Raw genomic sequence first — 16,921 nt, 5'->3', positions numbered from 1 at the left:
GCTGCCCCGCCGCTGCGGGAACCCGCCTTAACGTGTCTCCCTCTGTTCTTGTCAACAGGAGGTTCAAGATGTGAGAGGCGCAGGTTGGGTCAGACGCCTGAGGAAGCCTCCCAGTAGGAGCCCAGGTCTGAAACCAGAGTTAGGAAGGGCTTGTAGCCACCCCCCTGCACCCAGGCAGGGCTGAGTGCATTTCCAAGGGCCTTGTCGCGCACAGTTTGCCTTACTTCACCATTTGATTATGTAGCAGAGTATATGGTGTTTATTTCTCATTTAGTTTGATTATCCAATGTCACTGGTAACAAATAGGAACTTAGATTAAGACCATTCTATTACCTTGCTTTGTTGTATCTTTCCCACGGAACCCCTTATCTGGCCAGAGGTTCCTGAGCTGTGCAGGCCGGAACCCCAGAACCCCAGAGGGAGGGAGGCTGGCCCACAACATCACCATGTGGAGAGCCACCGGGAGGGGTTCGCACCAACCAGCCTGGGCAGATTCTAGTGAAGGCTCGCCTTTGCGAGTGCTGGAGGAGATAGGTTCTAGGGGGCCAGGCGGGAGGCTCACCCTTCTCGGGGGTGAGAGCAGGGGTGGGCCTTTTTGGTGAGCACTGCAGGGCTTCCCTGAGCTGAGCAGGCAGGAGTGTGAGGCCAGGGTAGGGTGAGATGCACCCTTCATCCCGAGCTCTCCTCTACATCCCATCACGTCCTTCTCATCATTCTCTCTCTCATCCATCGTCATGTGTATCCAAGGCTGTCTCCGTGACCCCGGAAAAGGACTCTCTCAAGACCAAAGCTTTACTTTAAACTGGGCACTAAGAAGCAACCCAAAATGTCTCATGTCACCTGGTCCTGAGATCCCTGTGCACGTCTGTGTCTTGTTTGGAATACTGTCCTGCGTCCAATCCTGTGTTTTTGTTCAAAGCCAACGTCCTTGGTGCATGCGCTGTCACTTCCTTGAATGCAAAGGCTGAGAGTGAGGAGGTGCCCCTTGGGGCCTTTGACCAGGTTTCTGATTAGGGCTGTGATCCGTTTGGACCTTGATTTCCCCGTGATCACAAACCCCTGGTTGTATCAACAGAGCCCAAGGGAACTCAGTTTGCAGCAGTATGGACCTCCGAGGATGTAGACCCTCAAGGCTTCTATAGTTGTTGATATCTCAGAAATACAGAAGGTTTTCTTACGGTGGTGTCAGCATTGTTTGGGGAATAACAAAAAATTTTTTTCAACTTTTTTTGGTTTTGAAAGCCCGACCCGTAAAACAATCAAAGCTGAACATGAGGATTCCTTCCCAATTAAAGTCTAAGCTCACCTTTTCCCCCATTTGATGATTCTATCACTTTTGCCTTGCACAGTGGGCCTGGGCCTTCTCTGCTGCCACTGCCATTTCGTGCTTACAGGATGTGCAGCAGGGCGTTCCTCTTAGAAAATGATGGGCTGGTTAGGAAAGTAGCTTACAAATTCTGACATTTAGCGTGTTTCCCTTTACTGAGAGCAGTTTGTAGGATTGCATTAAACAGTTAAAAATCTCACTTTCTGGAAAGGTTTAGGCACTTGAAAGGTTTTTGCTTGTTTTGCTTTTCATTTGGTCTCACTAATACTTTTCCTCTCTGGTTAAACTTCCCAGTAAGGTTTTTTAAGTTAAGAAAGTAGGAAAAAAAAAAAAAAAAGGGCAAAACCAGGAAATGTATCAATTGACAGGAACTGTAAATAACATGCAGAAAGTATATAGTTGTAAAATAATCTTGAATTGTAGGTGTCCTCAGATTTAATAATCTCTGAGTTATCAGTAACATGTGTTAGGCATTTCCATAAATATTCCTATACATTAGATCTTCACAGTATATGGCAAATCCATCAACCAAACAAAAATTCACATCGTCAAACCAGCTTTGTTATACTGATTAAATAGAGTCTGGAGGGGCCTGTATTAGTTATAAGGGATACAGAACTGGTTTCAAAACCCTCTTCTGAAATTAACCTGTCACTACAGGGCTCCTGAATTATACATAAAATGATCGAACTGTTAGTGGGAGAGTCGTTTTCTAAGTAATTCAAGATATTTTAAAATCTCATGGAAAATTTAGAAGCATCTTCCGCTGGAATCCATGAACCAGAACCGTTAAATTTCTTTCTCTTAGAAAATTAACATGGCCCTAAATAAATCTTGACTGCAGTTAAATAAAGAATAATTTTCGTTTCTCCCCTATTGGGAGGAAAATAGATAAGAGGAGAAACTGCCTGGAAAATTATTTGTATGACAATTCCTCTCCTTGCAGTCGCTCCTAAGTGGAGACTGCCCAGCTAAAGCAAATATGCATTTAAATAGTCCATTTGCACAGGAAAAGACTCTCGTGATCCCCTTTTGCTTTCAAAATACAAATCTTGTGCATCACTTTGATTAGGGAGTACCCAGCTGTTCCTCCAGGCCCAGCGCTGCCCCCTCTGACCTTCCCTTGTGCTCTGTGTGACCCCAGGGTGGTCCTCCGCCACCAGCCTTTGCGTCAGGACCCGGGCAGGGAAGACTGGGGGGACGGAGCTCACAGACGTGCTGCGTGTTGGAATCTGAATCTGTGCCTTGTGTTGTTTGCACTGTTCTTTGCCCCACTCCGGCCAGGTGCTAAGACCCCAGCGAGGCTCAGGAGGGGCCCTCCAGAAAAAGGAGGGCCAGCTTTGAGGAGAGGGCCTGCGTAACAGAAGGCTGTAGTTCCCCCGCGTGAAGTCCAGAGACCTTACGCCTTGTCACAGGATCCAGTCTGACCTGCCTTTTCTGAGTGCTGCCTGGTGTAATCACCGTGCGATCTCTCAGTGGGCGCTTATCACCTTTCCCAGGTGGTACCCCCTTTTGTAGCTGAATGAGAATGGTGGGGTCCTGATCCCTCTATGCATCTTCGCTGGGAAATTTCCCATCCCTTGGAAATATCCCTTAGAAAAACCTTCATGTCCCCTAAGGAGACCACCGGCATTGCCAAGTTGAAAAATCCCATAGATTGTAATCCTGCAACCTCGCTGGACTCTCAGTCTCTGAGCAGTGATGGGTTCAGTGTTAAATGTGATAAATACTGTATTTTGTATTGTTTAAATGGCATCTCCCACAAAATGTGAAAATGGTCCCGGAGAAGGCAGCTTCCTGTATGCAGTGTGCTTTTTTTTTTTTTTAAAAAAAGAACAAGTAACAACTCCTTTTAAGAAACAACAATTTCTACTTTGAAATCATATCAATGAAAAGATGTATGTGCACTTATAATTTTCCTAATAAAGACATGTACTCAAATGTAGCAGCCAACGGTTTGAAATTAGTGTAACCATGTGGAACTCTCCAGACTTGGTTTTTCTTCCTCAAACCGAACACACGGAGGGGTTATATTATCCTCTCTGCAACAGTTGGTGGAGAACAAGCCGTAGTGATGATGCTCATCGTAGGCAAGACCTGGGGGCAGACGTTCATCCATCGTAGGCAAGACCTGGGGCAGACGTTCATCCATCGTAGGCAAGACCTGGGGCAGACGTTCATCCATCGTAGGCAAGACCTGGGGCAGACGTTCATCCATCGTAGGCAAGACCTGGGGCAGACCCTCATCCATCGTAGGCAAGACCTGGGGGCAGACGTTCATCCATCGTAGGCAAGACCTGGGGCAGACGTTCATCCATCGTAGGCAAGACCTGGGGCAGACGTTCATCCATCGTAGGCAAGACCTGGCGCAGACGTTCATCCATCGTAGGCAAGACCTGGGGCAGACGTTCATCCATCGTAGGCAAGACCTGGGGCAGACGTTCATCCATCGTAGGCAAGACCTGGCGCAGACGTTCATCCATCGTAGGCAAGACCTGGGGGCAGACGTTCATCCATCATAGGCAAGACCTGGCGCAGACCCTCATCCTTTAGTCTGCATCCTTAGCGGGGGGAAGGCACTCCCTCTTCCCCGAATGCACCTGGTTTTGCTAGAAGCCCTTCTTTAAGGCCAGTCAGCCCTCTACTTCCAAAGGGATAGTTTTGTGTAAGGGCTTGAGTGTGCATCAGCGATGGGGAGGGAAACCTCTACTCTGCTTCTCAGGCTTAGTAGAAGGCAGCAGAGCCTCTGTCCCAGATGGCAGGGCCAAACACCCAGCACTTTCTGCTGTCCTGCTCTAGGGCCCCTGATGGATGCCAGATGCTGATTCAGCCAGCACTGGCCTGGACACTGAGAACAGGGAGAGAGCCCGACAGATACTGGGTTCTGTCCACACAGAGGTCGGTCAGCCTTCCACACTTTTCTACCACCTTCTCTCAACCATGCTGGAAGGGAGAGGTCAGCACAAAGGGCCCCGAAATCCTGAGTCCAGAGTGTTCTGTGCTCCAGACTCTCCTGCCCGTAGGCCCACGTGTGACTGTCACCCTGTGCTGGGTACATCCCGGTCATTTATAGAGTGACTGCGATACGGTTACCTAGTTGCAGACGGGCTGGAGGAAGGAGGGATTTGAGGCCATGTCATGCGGCACTGTGGGGTCCTGGGACAGGCCAGTTCTTGAGTCCTGGTCTTCTCTCTGCTCACTCTGTGATTTGAGACCCTTGCCTGAGTCTCAGCCTCCCCACATAACTCTGGAGCTTAGCATCACCCACACTTGCATGGATCTGACGGCTGGCGTGCATGGAAGCTGTCCTGCTCCCTCTCTTGCTCTGATGCTCCCTGGAGTCTACAGAGTTGGGATTAGATCCTGCCTGCCTCTGCTTAGACTCTGAGCAAAGCTTGGACACCAGCTGGAGCTGAAAGCGATCTTAAAAGTTGAGTTTCTCCTGCTTCGCCAACTGATGGGGAACCTTTTGGGCCAGTGTTGTTGGTGCCTTGGGGCCTGTGCAGTGCCGGTCCGGAATGCTCCACCACCAGGGAGGGGCCCACAGCCGAGCCCCTGGGTTCATTCCACAGAATGATATTGACTCTTCAGAATGATGCTGCATTAAAAAAAAAAAAAAAAAAGTCCACGGCCTACCATGTGTACACAACTGGTGGCCCTCATTTAGCCAGCCAACAGCTGCCACGTCAAGCTCATCACTAGGCGGTATGAATACTGTGGGGAGCAAGCCGGCTTGTCCGCTGACTTCACGGAACCTACAGTCAGGGGTTGGGGGAGTGACTTGCAATGACGTGAGCATTTTCATAAAGCATGGTGACTGTAGGTCAGGACTGATCCAGGGATCAGGGAAACTTAGAGCACCACCAAGGGTTCCCTAAAAGCAGTGCTGGTGAAGCCAGCCTTGAGAGAGGGAGATTATTTCTCTACCGCCCTCAGGGAGGGGCGACCCACTGACCCCTGAGGACTGCCGTTGTGAGCCCGTGCGGTGTCCTGCTGTGAGTTAGAAATGGGAGCTTATTGTGCCCAGAGCTAAGGAATCCAGGGACCCCTCTCCCAGACTCCCACCTCCTCCTCTGCAGGACAGAACGCCCAGTTCCCACTCCCCCTACCTGCCTTCCTCATTTATGCAAATAACAACTCCTTGTCTTCCCATGGCTCAGGCCAAAACCTTTCAGTTATCTTTGATTTATCCTATTACTTCACAGCCCTCAGCTAAACCATTAACAAACCCAGTTAGTTACCTTCGAAATGCATCCAAAGCCCAGACACCCCTCATGCTCCTGTTTGGTCCGAGCCACAGCCACCTCCTATCTGAAGCCCCTACACCAGGCCGCTAGCTGGCTCACCGTCATGTCCCGCGGATTCCTCTCTCGGCAGCAAGTGGCTGGCCATCAGGCCCTGCCATGTCACCCTACCCAGATCCTCAGTGGCCAGCAGACCCTTATACCTGCGGCCCCTGCCCCGCTCAGAACTCGCCCGTCTGTACTCCTGCCACACTGGCCTTTTTGACTTTGAACAGGCCAGGGCTGCCCCTCTAGAGGACTTAGCTGTCGGTGGTCTCTGCCTAGGATTCACACGGTTCGCCCCTCCTTCCTTCCATCTCTGGTCGCCATCACCTTGTCAGAAGCGGCTTTGTGGGCCCTGACCCCGCACAGCAGCCCCTCCCCTGCATGCGCCCCGGCGCCTCACCCTGCTTTCCCGTCCGCTGCGCCACCCTCCCCGTTCACTTGCCTGCTGACCGCACCTCTGAAGGAGAGGCTCAGTACCACCACACAGGAAGAGAGCGGCCTGGCCTCTTTCACTCACTACTTATTCCCTGTGGCTGGTCCATAGAAGGCACTCAAGGAAAACTTTTAGAATGACTGCCTGATAAATCAACAAGACGCTAACGCATGGGACCCTCTCTTTGTTCAGCTCTAAAATAAAGACAGCAATGCTCACAAGACTGTGTTCCTCTGTGCACCTGAGGCCACGCTGCTAAGTCACGATTCGGACCCCAGTGTATCTCACGCTAATGTCTGCAGATGAGTGCTCACACACACTGTCTCTTCTCTAGAGTCCTCCTTCCCCCGGAATCTCCACCACATGACCAGCTAGAGTGGTTCACTCCCTGTGAGTCCAGACTAAGGAGTCACCCCTCTCCTCAGAGGCGCCCCCTCCTCCCCACTGGAGGGACCCGCACGCACTCCCTGAGTCACGGTCAGTGGGGTCCCCGGGGCTGAGATCTCTGCTGCTGGTGCTTCAGCACAGGCAGTGGCTGGCTGGCCACACCTTAGGACACAGCCAGGCCCTTAGAAGAGTGTGATTCCAGGAATACCGAGCAGAAAAGGACCATCATCAGGGATCAGCTTCAGGGAAATGAGGCTGTGTCCTTCCGCAGATGGACACAAGTGAGTAACAGCTTGGAGGAGGTCTGAGCTCCATGACCCCTGGGATTCCCTGACTCACCTACAGGGGCCCCAATGCCTCTGCTGGCAGCAGCTGGATGCTGCTGGCTTGGCCTCAAGGTAGATGCCGGCAGCCAGAACTAGGCAGGATGGCTGACCCTCTGTGGAGGAGGTGAGGCCAGTGGCCGAAGGCTTGGGAAGGTTGGCACCCAGTGTTCAGCTCCCCTGAGCCCAGCCAAGCCCTGCACTGCAGCTGTGGAAGTCCCCGGAAGGAGGGACCGGTCTTGGTCAGTCTAGAAGGCCCCAGATGCAGCCATGGGGTTCTCACCTTGTCCTGGCCTCTTCTTAGGCATTTTCCTGAACGTGGGAACATCAGCCTGGGTCATGGGGGCTTGTAGGGCCGTGAGGAAACAACCATTCTGGGCATTCCTGAGCTTTGGGGGAGGTGACCGGCTGCTGTGGGAACCCCCAGAGCCATGCCGGGGCCTTGGCACCTGGGAACCAGGCCTGCGAGAGACCAGCTCTTTCCAGTTCTCCCGCGGATAGATCGCTTGCTCAGGAGGCCGAGGGGGACTGGAGGTTAATGCATTCACGGCATATGTTCTCATGTGGGCAGGACAGAGTTCCCAGTGGGAACAAACAAGCACCTTGTTCAGGCGCTGTCCATCCCGCTGATATTTCCAGGGCAGCCTGCACCTACAAGGGCCCTGACAGTACTTTCTAGATACAATCTTCTTATCCTCTCAACAGTCCTGCGGGAGACCAGCCCTCTCATGCTTGAGGGACAAGGCACCAGGCTCCAGCACGGGCCTTTGTGTCTCAGAGCTGGGACTCGGGGAGGGCTGATCTGATTCTGGGCTGTTTGGCTTCAGACAAGTCGTCCTTGCCATCTGCAGAGAGGAGCCCCAGGCAAGAGGCGGTGGGCAGAGGCTCCTGGGCTTCAGATCGAGTTCTGCCCTGTATGATTCCGGGGTGTTTTCAGATCTCAAACGAGACAATTTGGAAGAAATGCTGGGCAAACTCTGGCTGTGATGTCAGTACAGCCTGTCAGAAATAGCAATCTTTAAAAATGAAATAGCATCAAATAGAAAAAAAAAAAAGATAAATTGGAAAACGCAGGCAGGCATACATCACACTCACTAAAGGGAAGAACAGTTTGCACGTATGTGTGTTTGTGAGTGTTTCACAATGTCAAATGCAATTTTTCTTGTAGATGGTGATCACAAGTATACTTACAGGTCCTGTGTACATAAAACCCAGTGGTTAGTGGGTCTTACCCTCCCTGAGTACAAGGAAAGAAGTTAGAGGATAGCAGGAGAGTCCCTTGATTTAATACGAGTTAAAAAAACAACAAACACTTATGTTTCTAAAATCAGGGTACACTGACAATAACAGCATACATCGAATGGCTACTCTCGTTTCCCTTCCTTAAAGAGCTTTTATAGCCAAATCAGTCCTAATCCACAAGGTACTTTCTTGGCCCATGTCTCAAGTGGCGGGAGGACAGGATCTAGATCCTGTCATTAAACCTTTCTAGGGAGTCCAGTTCCAAAAGAGTGAGGCTCATGGAGCCCCCAGCTGACCTCTGAAAGCCTGGTCTGCACTCGGGAAGACACAAGGAGCAAGAACCTGGAGTCTGGGTCCCAGAAAGGAGAGGGTCTGAATCCAAAGATTCCCAAAGAGGGAAATCAAAGAGGATATCCTCTGGACCATCAAAGACATCAGTGATGCTATGAAGATGCCCTTTGAGAGCTCTTAAAAATGGAGTCACAGTCCACCTGGATATGCCCAAACAGTGCCGGTGTCTGCCTGTTGTCCCAACAAAATCACCAACAGTGTCCTTTCTCTCTCAAAATGTCTCAGCTTGAATGACACATTATCAGAGAATGAATGAGTCTGTGAGCTCTGCTAAGCTCTCCCCTGCTTCTCCCAGCCCCTTTCTCCTCTGCCTCCTCCTCGCCCTTCAGAAAAGCCGAACATGACTCAGGTGCCTGTCCCATGCCGTCCCCTGGCCTTCATCTCTGTTCACCCAAAGCAGAGCTGCTTTCCAGGGCAGGTGACTCCCTGGCCCAGTGCTGGGCTCCTCTTTCTCCCCAGAGGCCAGGTTCAAGCCAGGGCAGCTGGCCTAGGAAGAGGAGAGATGAGAGTCCACAGAATTTTGAAGAATCACTGGACCCGTAGCGAATGCCCGCCTGCCACAGACCACACTGGGGACCCAGGGAAGCCTGTGTACCTCGCCGAGCCCTGATCTCCTTGTCTGCGGCTCCTCATCTGCAGCTCACAGAGTAGGGTCAAGGGACTGCCCCGGAGGTGGGCAGCGCTGACGCCTTCGTGAGAGGAAAGGTACAGACTACCATTCACTGCATCCTTCCTCGTGCCCAACACACAGTACATGCTAACAGACCACCCCTGGAAGGGAGATGGTGTTCCTCTTTTGCATATGAGAAAAGTCAAGTTCAGCGCTTTCCTGAGCGTGTGTGTGACAGTAGCAGAGCCTGAGTCTCCACATCCGCGTCACCAGGTGGTCTTTCTCCCTGTGTGTCTCAGAAGCAACCATTAGCCATGGAGGGATGGAAGCGAGGTGTTGGGATGGGGAGGGGCTGTGGTGACAGGAGGGAGCCACTTTGAGCCTAAAAGGCACTGGACACTCCTTCGCCACCCACTGGGCTGGGTGCTGCGACTCTCACGGGGCCTGCACACGTGAGGTGTGCACAAGTGTCTCCTGCACGTGAGCCTGCACTCTTGTGTTGGAAAAACGAAGAGTTAGACCTTGCCCTGAGCAGTTGGCGTGGAGGGAGCCAGGGCTAGCTATTGCTTAGTCGCTCAGCTGCGTCCGGCTCTTGGTGACCTCGTGGACTATAACCCGCCGGGCTCCCCGTCCATGTGATTCTCCAGACAAGAATACTGGAGTGTGTTGCCATTTCCTCCTCCAAGAGCCAGGACAGAGGCTGATAAAAAATAACAGGAATATCAATAATGAGGATAGAATGGATGCTAGCTAATGTTGTCCACGTGCTGATTAGGTGCCAGGCTCAGGGCTGGCTGCCCCAGGTCAGGGGCCTCATTTGCCCTGACATACCCAGGAGGAAGGGACACTCAGGATCAGTAGCAGAGCAGGACCAGATCCGTCCCATCTCTGCATGGTGGGGTGTGCAGGCTCGTGTTGGGGTTTTGCGGCTCGATATGTCGGGCTTCAGAGAGTGTAGTGCTGAGTACGGGTTCACTTGCCTAGCTTTGCTGCTCAAAACCGCCATCATGAGGCCCTTTCGTTTTCCAGAGATGTCTCCTATGCCCTCCATTTGTAATCAAACCTGTGTTTTAGTGAAGTACCAGGTGCTCTTGGTGATATTTGTCCCTCAGCTGTCTGTGTTGAGGTTGTTCCTTTGCAGAAGACCAGGCTGGGATAAAGGGTTGAAGCCCCCCTACTTCAGGTTTTCCCTCAGGCCTGTCTCCAGTGTGCTCCTGCTGGGCTGTTTGAAGTACCCAGGGCGGGATGCTCTCATGCAGCCCTGGTTCAGGAATTGTTCCAGATTTATGTGTTCAGGCTCTGTGCTTGGCCTTAGGGTACACAGCCCCACAGTCCCCCAACCCTGGGCTCAGCCCGTCGCTTCCTTTCTCCCTTCCTCATCTCCACGCTGCTCCCTGTCTGCAATCTCAGACCCATACTCAGGGACCTCAGCTCCTAGCTCAGTTCCCCTCCAAGATTTCCTATGTAGAGGGGCTTTGGCCCCTGTTCCCCTGGGTTCATCACCAAGAGTCACCAGCAACTGCCAGTTTCATGGAAATTTCCAACTCCTCAATGTCCATCTTGGGGCCACCACTCACTCATTGTGCGAAATTTTAACTATTTGTTGAACAGAATATTTAAACAAAAACACCTGAGCTTATGTAATTGCCACTGGCTTCAGCTCCCTGACTTGTACCTCCGGAAGGGTTGGGACAATCGTGGTCTGGGCTGGACCTAAAAGCTCCCTGTGACATCTCAGCACACATGGGGCACATCTGATTACAAGGCTGCTGATGAGGGTGTGGTTTGAAAATCATTTTTGCTCCTTTATCTGTGAACTGAAAATTTTTTCATCTGGATTTCACCATTTCTTAATTTTGCTGAGAGATCACAAACCACAGATCTCCACAGCTTGAAATACATGTTCTTGGGGGTTCAAATTTCCAATTTTCATCCTTCCAATTTTCACCACCTCATGCCAGTGTTAATAAAGACAGATAGATCCCTTTCAGTGCAGACAGATGGCCTCCTGAGCAAAAGATTTTTTGAAAATTTTAAAATAAGTTTCCCAAGTGAAATAAGACAGATAGAGCCCTCTGTCTGGTTCCCTCAACCTAAACCCCCCACCGCTCAACCTGGTCCCCACTCAGGGGTTGCTTAGCAGGAAGTCCAAGGCAGCTTGAAAATGACTTGAATCTCCTCCTCTCCACATACACAGTGCGATTCTATAAGAATCGGATCAAAGTGGAGCAGTGTAAAGTTTTCAGCGGTGACGTGCGCCCATCCCATTGCTGTTTCTCACATGCTCACACAATTCAGCATCAAACTGAAACAAAACAAGACAGAAAAAGGCATCTTTGGCAGGTTTGGGCTTGGAGTTGTGGCAGGAACTAAAGGTATTTATGAGAAATCACATCTCAGGGACCCAGTCAAACCCAACCTGGATGAGTCAGGACCAGACTTTAGGAGCAGCTCTGGCCCTATCTGTGGCTCTTTGGGTATGTCTTTAATGCTTAGGGCAAGGGAAGGCAGGTTCTCAGAACTTTGTGTTTCCCATCCAGAAAGAGAAACAAAGAGCCTCGCTAATTCCCTGGACGTGGGTCAAGGAGGTCATCCACAGTAAGAAAAGATATGCAGCGATTTAAGATGAGCCTGAAGAGAGAAAGCAAACAGAATTGAAATGGATGGAAGAAAGACACGATTTATAAAGTAACATTATTAAACATTTAGTTTTAAACAGTGTGAGGATAACCTTTGCAATGGTCTTGAACATTTTTGGGTCTTGGATTCAACTGTCTTCCCTCACGGAAGAATGAGAAGTAGCTCAAAGGTAGGAATATGTCACATGCTGGAGCAGGAAGACCAGCTTCACCTTGCTTTGGGGTTCCCTATGTGCTCAGTAAAATTGCCAGCCTCCGTTGGCTCATAAAAAAAGCAAGAGAATTCTAGAAAAACATCTACTTTTGCGTCCTTGACTACACTAAAGCCTTTGACTGTGTGGATCACAATAAAGTGTGGAAAATTCTGAAAGAGATGGGAATACCAGACCACCTGACTTGCTTCCTGAGAAATCTGTTTGCCGGTCAGGAAGCAACAGTTAGAACTGGACATGGAACAATAGACTGTTTCCAAATAGGAAAAGGAGTACGTCAAGGCTGTGTATTGTCACCCTGCTTTGTTAACTTATATGCAGAGTACATCATGCAAATGCAAGGCCGGGTGAAGCACAAGCTGGAATCAAGATTGCCGGGGGAAATATCAATCACCTCAGATATGCAGATGACACCACCCTTATGGCAGAAAGTGAAGGGGAACTAAACAGCCTCTTGATAAAAGTGAGAGAAAAAGCTGACCTAAAACTCCACATTCATGCTGGGAAAACTGGTCAACTACCTGTAAAAGAATGAAACTAGAACACTTTCTAACACCGCACACAAAAATAAACTCAAAATGGATTAAAGATCTAAATGTAAGACCATGAACTATAAAACTCCTAGAGGAGAACATAGGCAGAACACTCTCTGACATAAATCACAGCCGGATCCTCTAATGGCCCACCTCCCAGAGTAATGGGGAAAAAAGCAAAAATAAACAAATGAGACCTAATTAAACTTAAAAGCTTTTGCAAAGCAAAGGAAACTATAAGCAAGGTGAAAAGACAGCCTTCAGAATGGGAGAAAATAATAGCAAACAAAACAGCTGACAAAGAGTTGATCATCAAAATATACAAGCAGCTCCTGCAGCTCAATCCCAGAAACATAAAGGACCCAATCAAAAGATGGGCCAAAGAACTAAACGGACATTTCTCCAAAGAAACACACAGATGGCTCACAAACACATGAAAAGATGCCCAACATCACTCATTATCAGAGAAATGCAAATCAAAACCACAATGAGGTACCATTTCACGCCAGTCAGAATGGCTGTAATCCAAAAGCCTACAAGCAATAAATGCTGGAGAGGGTGTGGAGAAAAGGGAACCCTCTTACACTGTTGGTGGGAATGCAAACTAGTACAGCCACTATGGAGAACAGTGTGGAGACTCCTTAAAAAACTGGAACTAGAACTGCCTTATGACCCAGCAATCCCACTGCTGGGCATACACACCGAGGAAACCAGAATTGAAGGAGACACATGTACCCCAATGTTCATCGCAGCACTGTTTATAATAGCCAGGACATGGAAGCAACCTAGATGTCCATCAACAGACAAATAAGATAAGAAAGCTGTGGTACATATACACAATGGAGTATTACTCAGCCATTAAAAAGAATGCATTTGAATCAGTTCTAATGAGGTGGATGAAACTGGAGTCTATTATACAGAGTGAAGTAAGCCAGAAAGAAAAACACCAATACAGTACGCTAATGATGGCACCCCACTCCAGAGTTCTTGCCTGGAGAATCCCAGGGATGGGGGAGCCTGGTGGGCTGCCATCTATGGGGTCGCACGACTGAAGTGACTTCGCAGCAGCAGCAGCAGCAATGCATATATATGGAATTTAGAAAGATGGTAACGACGGCCCTATATGCAAGACAACAAAACAGACACAGATGTAAAAACCAGACTTTTGGAGTCTGTGGGAGAAGGTGAGGGTGGGATGATTTGAGAGAACAGCACTGAAGCTTGTATATTACCATACGTGAAATGGATGACCAGTTCAGGTTCAAACCATGAAACAGGGCATGCAAAGCCGGTACACTGGGACAACCTAGAGGGACGAGATGGGGAGGGGGGAGGGAGGCACACGTACATCAGTGGCTGATTCGTGTCAGTGGGTGGCAAACACCCGCACAGTATTGTAAAGTGATCGGCCCCCAATCAAAATAAATTAATCCATTAAAGAAAAACCAACTCCACACTAAGATCATGGCGTCTGGTCCCATCACTTCATGGCAAATAGATGGGGAAGCACTGGAAACAGTGAGAGACTTTATTTTCTTGGCTCCAAAATCGCTGCAGATGGTGACTGCAGGCATGACACTAAAAGGCGCTTGCTCCTTGGAAGCAAAGCTGTGACCAACCCAGACGGCATGTTAAAAAGCAGAGACAGTGCTTTGCCAACAAAGGTCCGTCTAGCCAAAGCTATGGTTTTCCCAGTGGTATGTATGGATGTGAAAAGGAAAGGAAAGTGAAGTCGCTCCGTCGTGTCCCACTCTTTGCGACCCCATGGACTGTAGCCTACCAGGCTCCTCTATCTATGGGATTTTCCAGGCAATAGTACTGGAGTGGATTGCCATTTCCTTCTCCAGGGGATCTTCCTGACCCAGGGATTGAACCTGGGTCTCCCGCACTGTAGACAGACGCTTTACCCTCTGAGCCCCCAGGGAAGTCCTTGTATGGGTGTGAGAGTTGGACTGTGAAGAAGGCTGAGCGCCGAAGAATTGATGCTTTTGAACTGTGGTGCTGGAGAAGACTCTTGAGAGTCCCTTGGACTGCAAGGAGATCCAACCAGTCCATCCTAATGGAAATCAGTCCTGAATAGTCATTGGAAGGACTGATGCCGAAGCTGAAGCTCCAATACTCAGCCACCTGATGCAAAGAAGTGACTCATTGGAAAAGCCCCGATGCTTGGAAAGACAGATGGCAGGAGGAGAAGGGGACAACACAGGATGAGATGGTTGGATGGCATCTTCAATTCGATGGACGTGAGTCTGAGCAAGCTCTGGGAGTGGGAGATTTATAGGGAGGTCTGGCATGCTGCGGTTCATGGGTCAAAAATAGTCGGGCGCAACTGAGCGTCGGAACTGAACTGCACTGACCGCTCCACCAAGAGCCCTCCCTGAGCGCCGTTTCTGCTCCACCAGTTTCCCGCACAACCCCAGATCCCCGCACCATCTTCACCCCAGGCTCACCGATCTGTGTCTCTGTCTGGGTTCTGTCCTCCCTCTGCTTGCCAGCTCCACCAGACTCCTCCGCACCAGCCCCAGCTGCCCCTGCTGCGACGCCCTGTGAGGGCAGCTGCTATGCTTCATTCTTGTCTCTCTGGAAGTTTCCTCCCATCATGAAGCCAAGTCCAAGTTTGTTTGTCTACTCTGATCTACTATCCCGAGAAGGAAGGCAGCAAGCAGGAAGCCTGTCACCTGCTAACTATTCACAAAGCCGTTCTGTTTTCGCTGTTGCTCACGTGCCCTGAGGGCTTTGCTTTGGTCAATTTGACATAATTTGAATAATGCGGCAAGTTAATATTTCTCTAAACACTTTCATGTGGTTACATTTGCAATGCATGTTACTATATGAACATAAGCCATAGTATTCATTTTATTAAAAAAAAATCATTTGGCAGGTTTCATATGGAACACAGTAAGTCCCCAAGGCTATAGGCTGAAGCATTAGGAGAAATGGAACACACCATTTTTAACATACTTGTGCAAAATCCCCAGACAGAGGCTTTACTCACAATAATCTATCTTGTTGAGGCACTTATTATTATTTTTTTTTGTCTCAGTAAACATTGGGAAAGAAGATTATCACCCTAACTCATTTTCAGTGATTAGATGAAAAAAAAAAAAAAAAGAGAGAGACATAGAGAAGGCAAATCCAAGAGGAAGGGTTGGTGAAAGTAATATAGAAACGCAAAGAGCTAGGAAGTCCAGAGAGAACAGAGGCCTCGCGGGGGAAGGCCCCGGCGAGCGGCCCAGTCCGGGTTCCCAGACTGTGACCAGCGAAGTCAGAGGCGGGCTGGGGCCCCTGTGGCAGTACGCTTTGCTCTGTGGGGACCCTCACAGTGGGGAGATCGCTGCTCTAGACCAGAGGTGCTCAAGTTTGAGAGGTGAACAGAGGGCTTCTTAGGACACGTTTCGTGGCTGCAGCGCAGAGCTTCTGACTCAGCAGGCCCGGGTGACACCTAAACAGGTGCATCCCTAATGGTTTCCAGAAGCTGTGATGCTGCAGGCCCAGGACACAGGACCATGGTGGACCTGGACTCTGCACTTGGGATGCTTAGCCTTGGAGAAATGACAAAGCTGCAGGGACTGTTTGGAAGCTAAATCAGATTCTCTAACAGCTTCCCGCAGCCCCTGGGATCCCCAGGCTCATTACACCTGCTCCGAGGCTGCACAGGAAGCCTTCACTGCACGTGGAGTTGGGAGGGGTGTCAGGAGGCCGAGGCAGGGCCAGTCCAGAAGCCTCACTGAAGCAGGTGCCCTGCCCATGTGCTGCCTTAAGCCCTGGACATCCTCCTCCTCCACACGGCAGCCTGTCGCCATGGACCCAGCCTCCGTGTGGCTGCTTCTCCTCAGTAATTTCTGTGTCTCTCACTGTTAGTGGGATTCCTGGCATATGCGGCAGACCGCTGCTCACGCACCCAGTGCCCTGCAGAGCTGAAGGGCTAAGCGAGACGCGGGAGGAACAATCCAGGTTCAGTGCATGTCTTGAGGACCCAGTTTCTAAAATGGTCTTCAGAGACTCCGCTGCCAACAGAGGTTACTTTATGGGATGGGATGGGATGCTGGGGGCTGTTTGGAATATCTTCTGTCGCCTTGCAGACCCAGTCCCACTCTCTCGGGCCTGACCTCTGCCCTGGGAACCGACCCGGCCAGGACTACCGTCGGCGTCACCAGCGGGAGCTGAGGACGGCGGGAGGCTTATTCCCTGGAGCCTTGAGCCAAGTCATTCCACAGCCCCCCTGCCCCTGCCCAGCTCCTGCTCTGCTGATGAAGTTTGGAACTCTGACCCTCTGTTCCTCCCTGCCTTTGTCTCTGGTGACTGACTGCCCCCTCCTCCCCCTTCTCCGTGTCCTGCCTGCACTTTTGTAACTAGCTCCTTTAATAAACTCTTCTGAGCTGACGCTAACTGGAGTGTGCGTCTCTTCTCTGCTGGGACCCTAGCTGCTACACTCACTTTCATATTTTCAGATTATATTTTCCCATGCGGTTTGCATTTCTTATAACAAGCCCATGTCACTTCTACAGTAAAACTGAGCAGCAAAGAGAAGAATCAGGAAAGGCAGTGTTCAGCCTGCGGCAGGGGCAGGGAACT

At 50.2% G+C, this 16,921-nt stretch overlaps 1 protein-coding gene across 2 annotated transcripts in view; it reads left to right on the top strand.

Annotated features, from left to right (window-relative positions):
* The window catches only part of CXCL12 (C-X-C motif chemokine ligand 12), a 28,208-nt gene extending 11,520 nt beyond the window's left edge, over positions 1–16,688 (top strand). The window contains exon 4 of one of the 2 annotated variants that reach the window (XM_068981754.1): positions 16,429–16,688. In XM_068981754.1, coding sequence (XP_068837855.1) covers positions 16,429–16,513 — 85 coding nt within the window. In that variant the 3' untranslated portion in view covers positions 16,514–16,688. Of the gene's footprint in view, positions 1–58; positions 3,250–16,428 lie in introns of those variants that run through there. The other variant, XM_068981756.1, reaches the window with a different exon arrangement.
* The last annotated feature ends 233 nt before the right edge of the window (positions 16,689–16,921 follow it).

This window comes from Capricornis sumatraensis, chromosome 10 (genome assembly GCF_032405125.1).
Source record: "Capricornis sumatraensis isolate serow.1 chromosome 10, serow.2, whole genome shotgun sequence".
NCBI classification, from domain to species: domain Eukaryota; kingdom Metazoa; phylum Chordata; class Mammalia; order Artiodactyla; family Bovidae; genus Capricornis; species Capricornis sumatraensis.
This window is presented reverse-complemented; position numbering and strand designations above follow the sequence as displayed.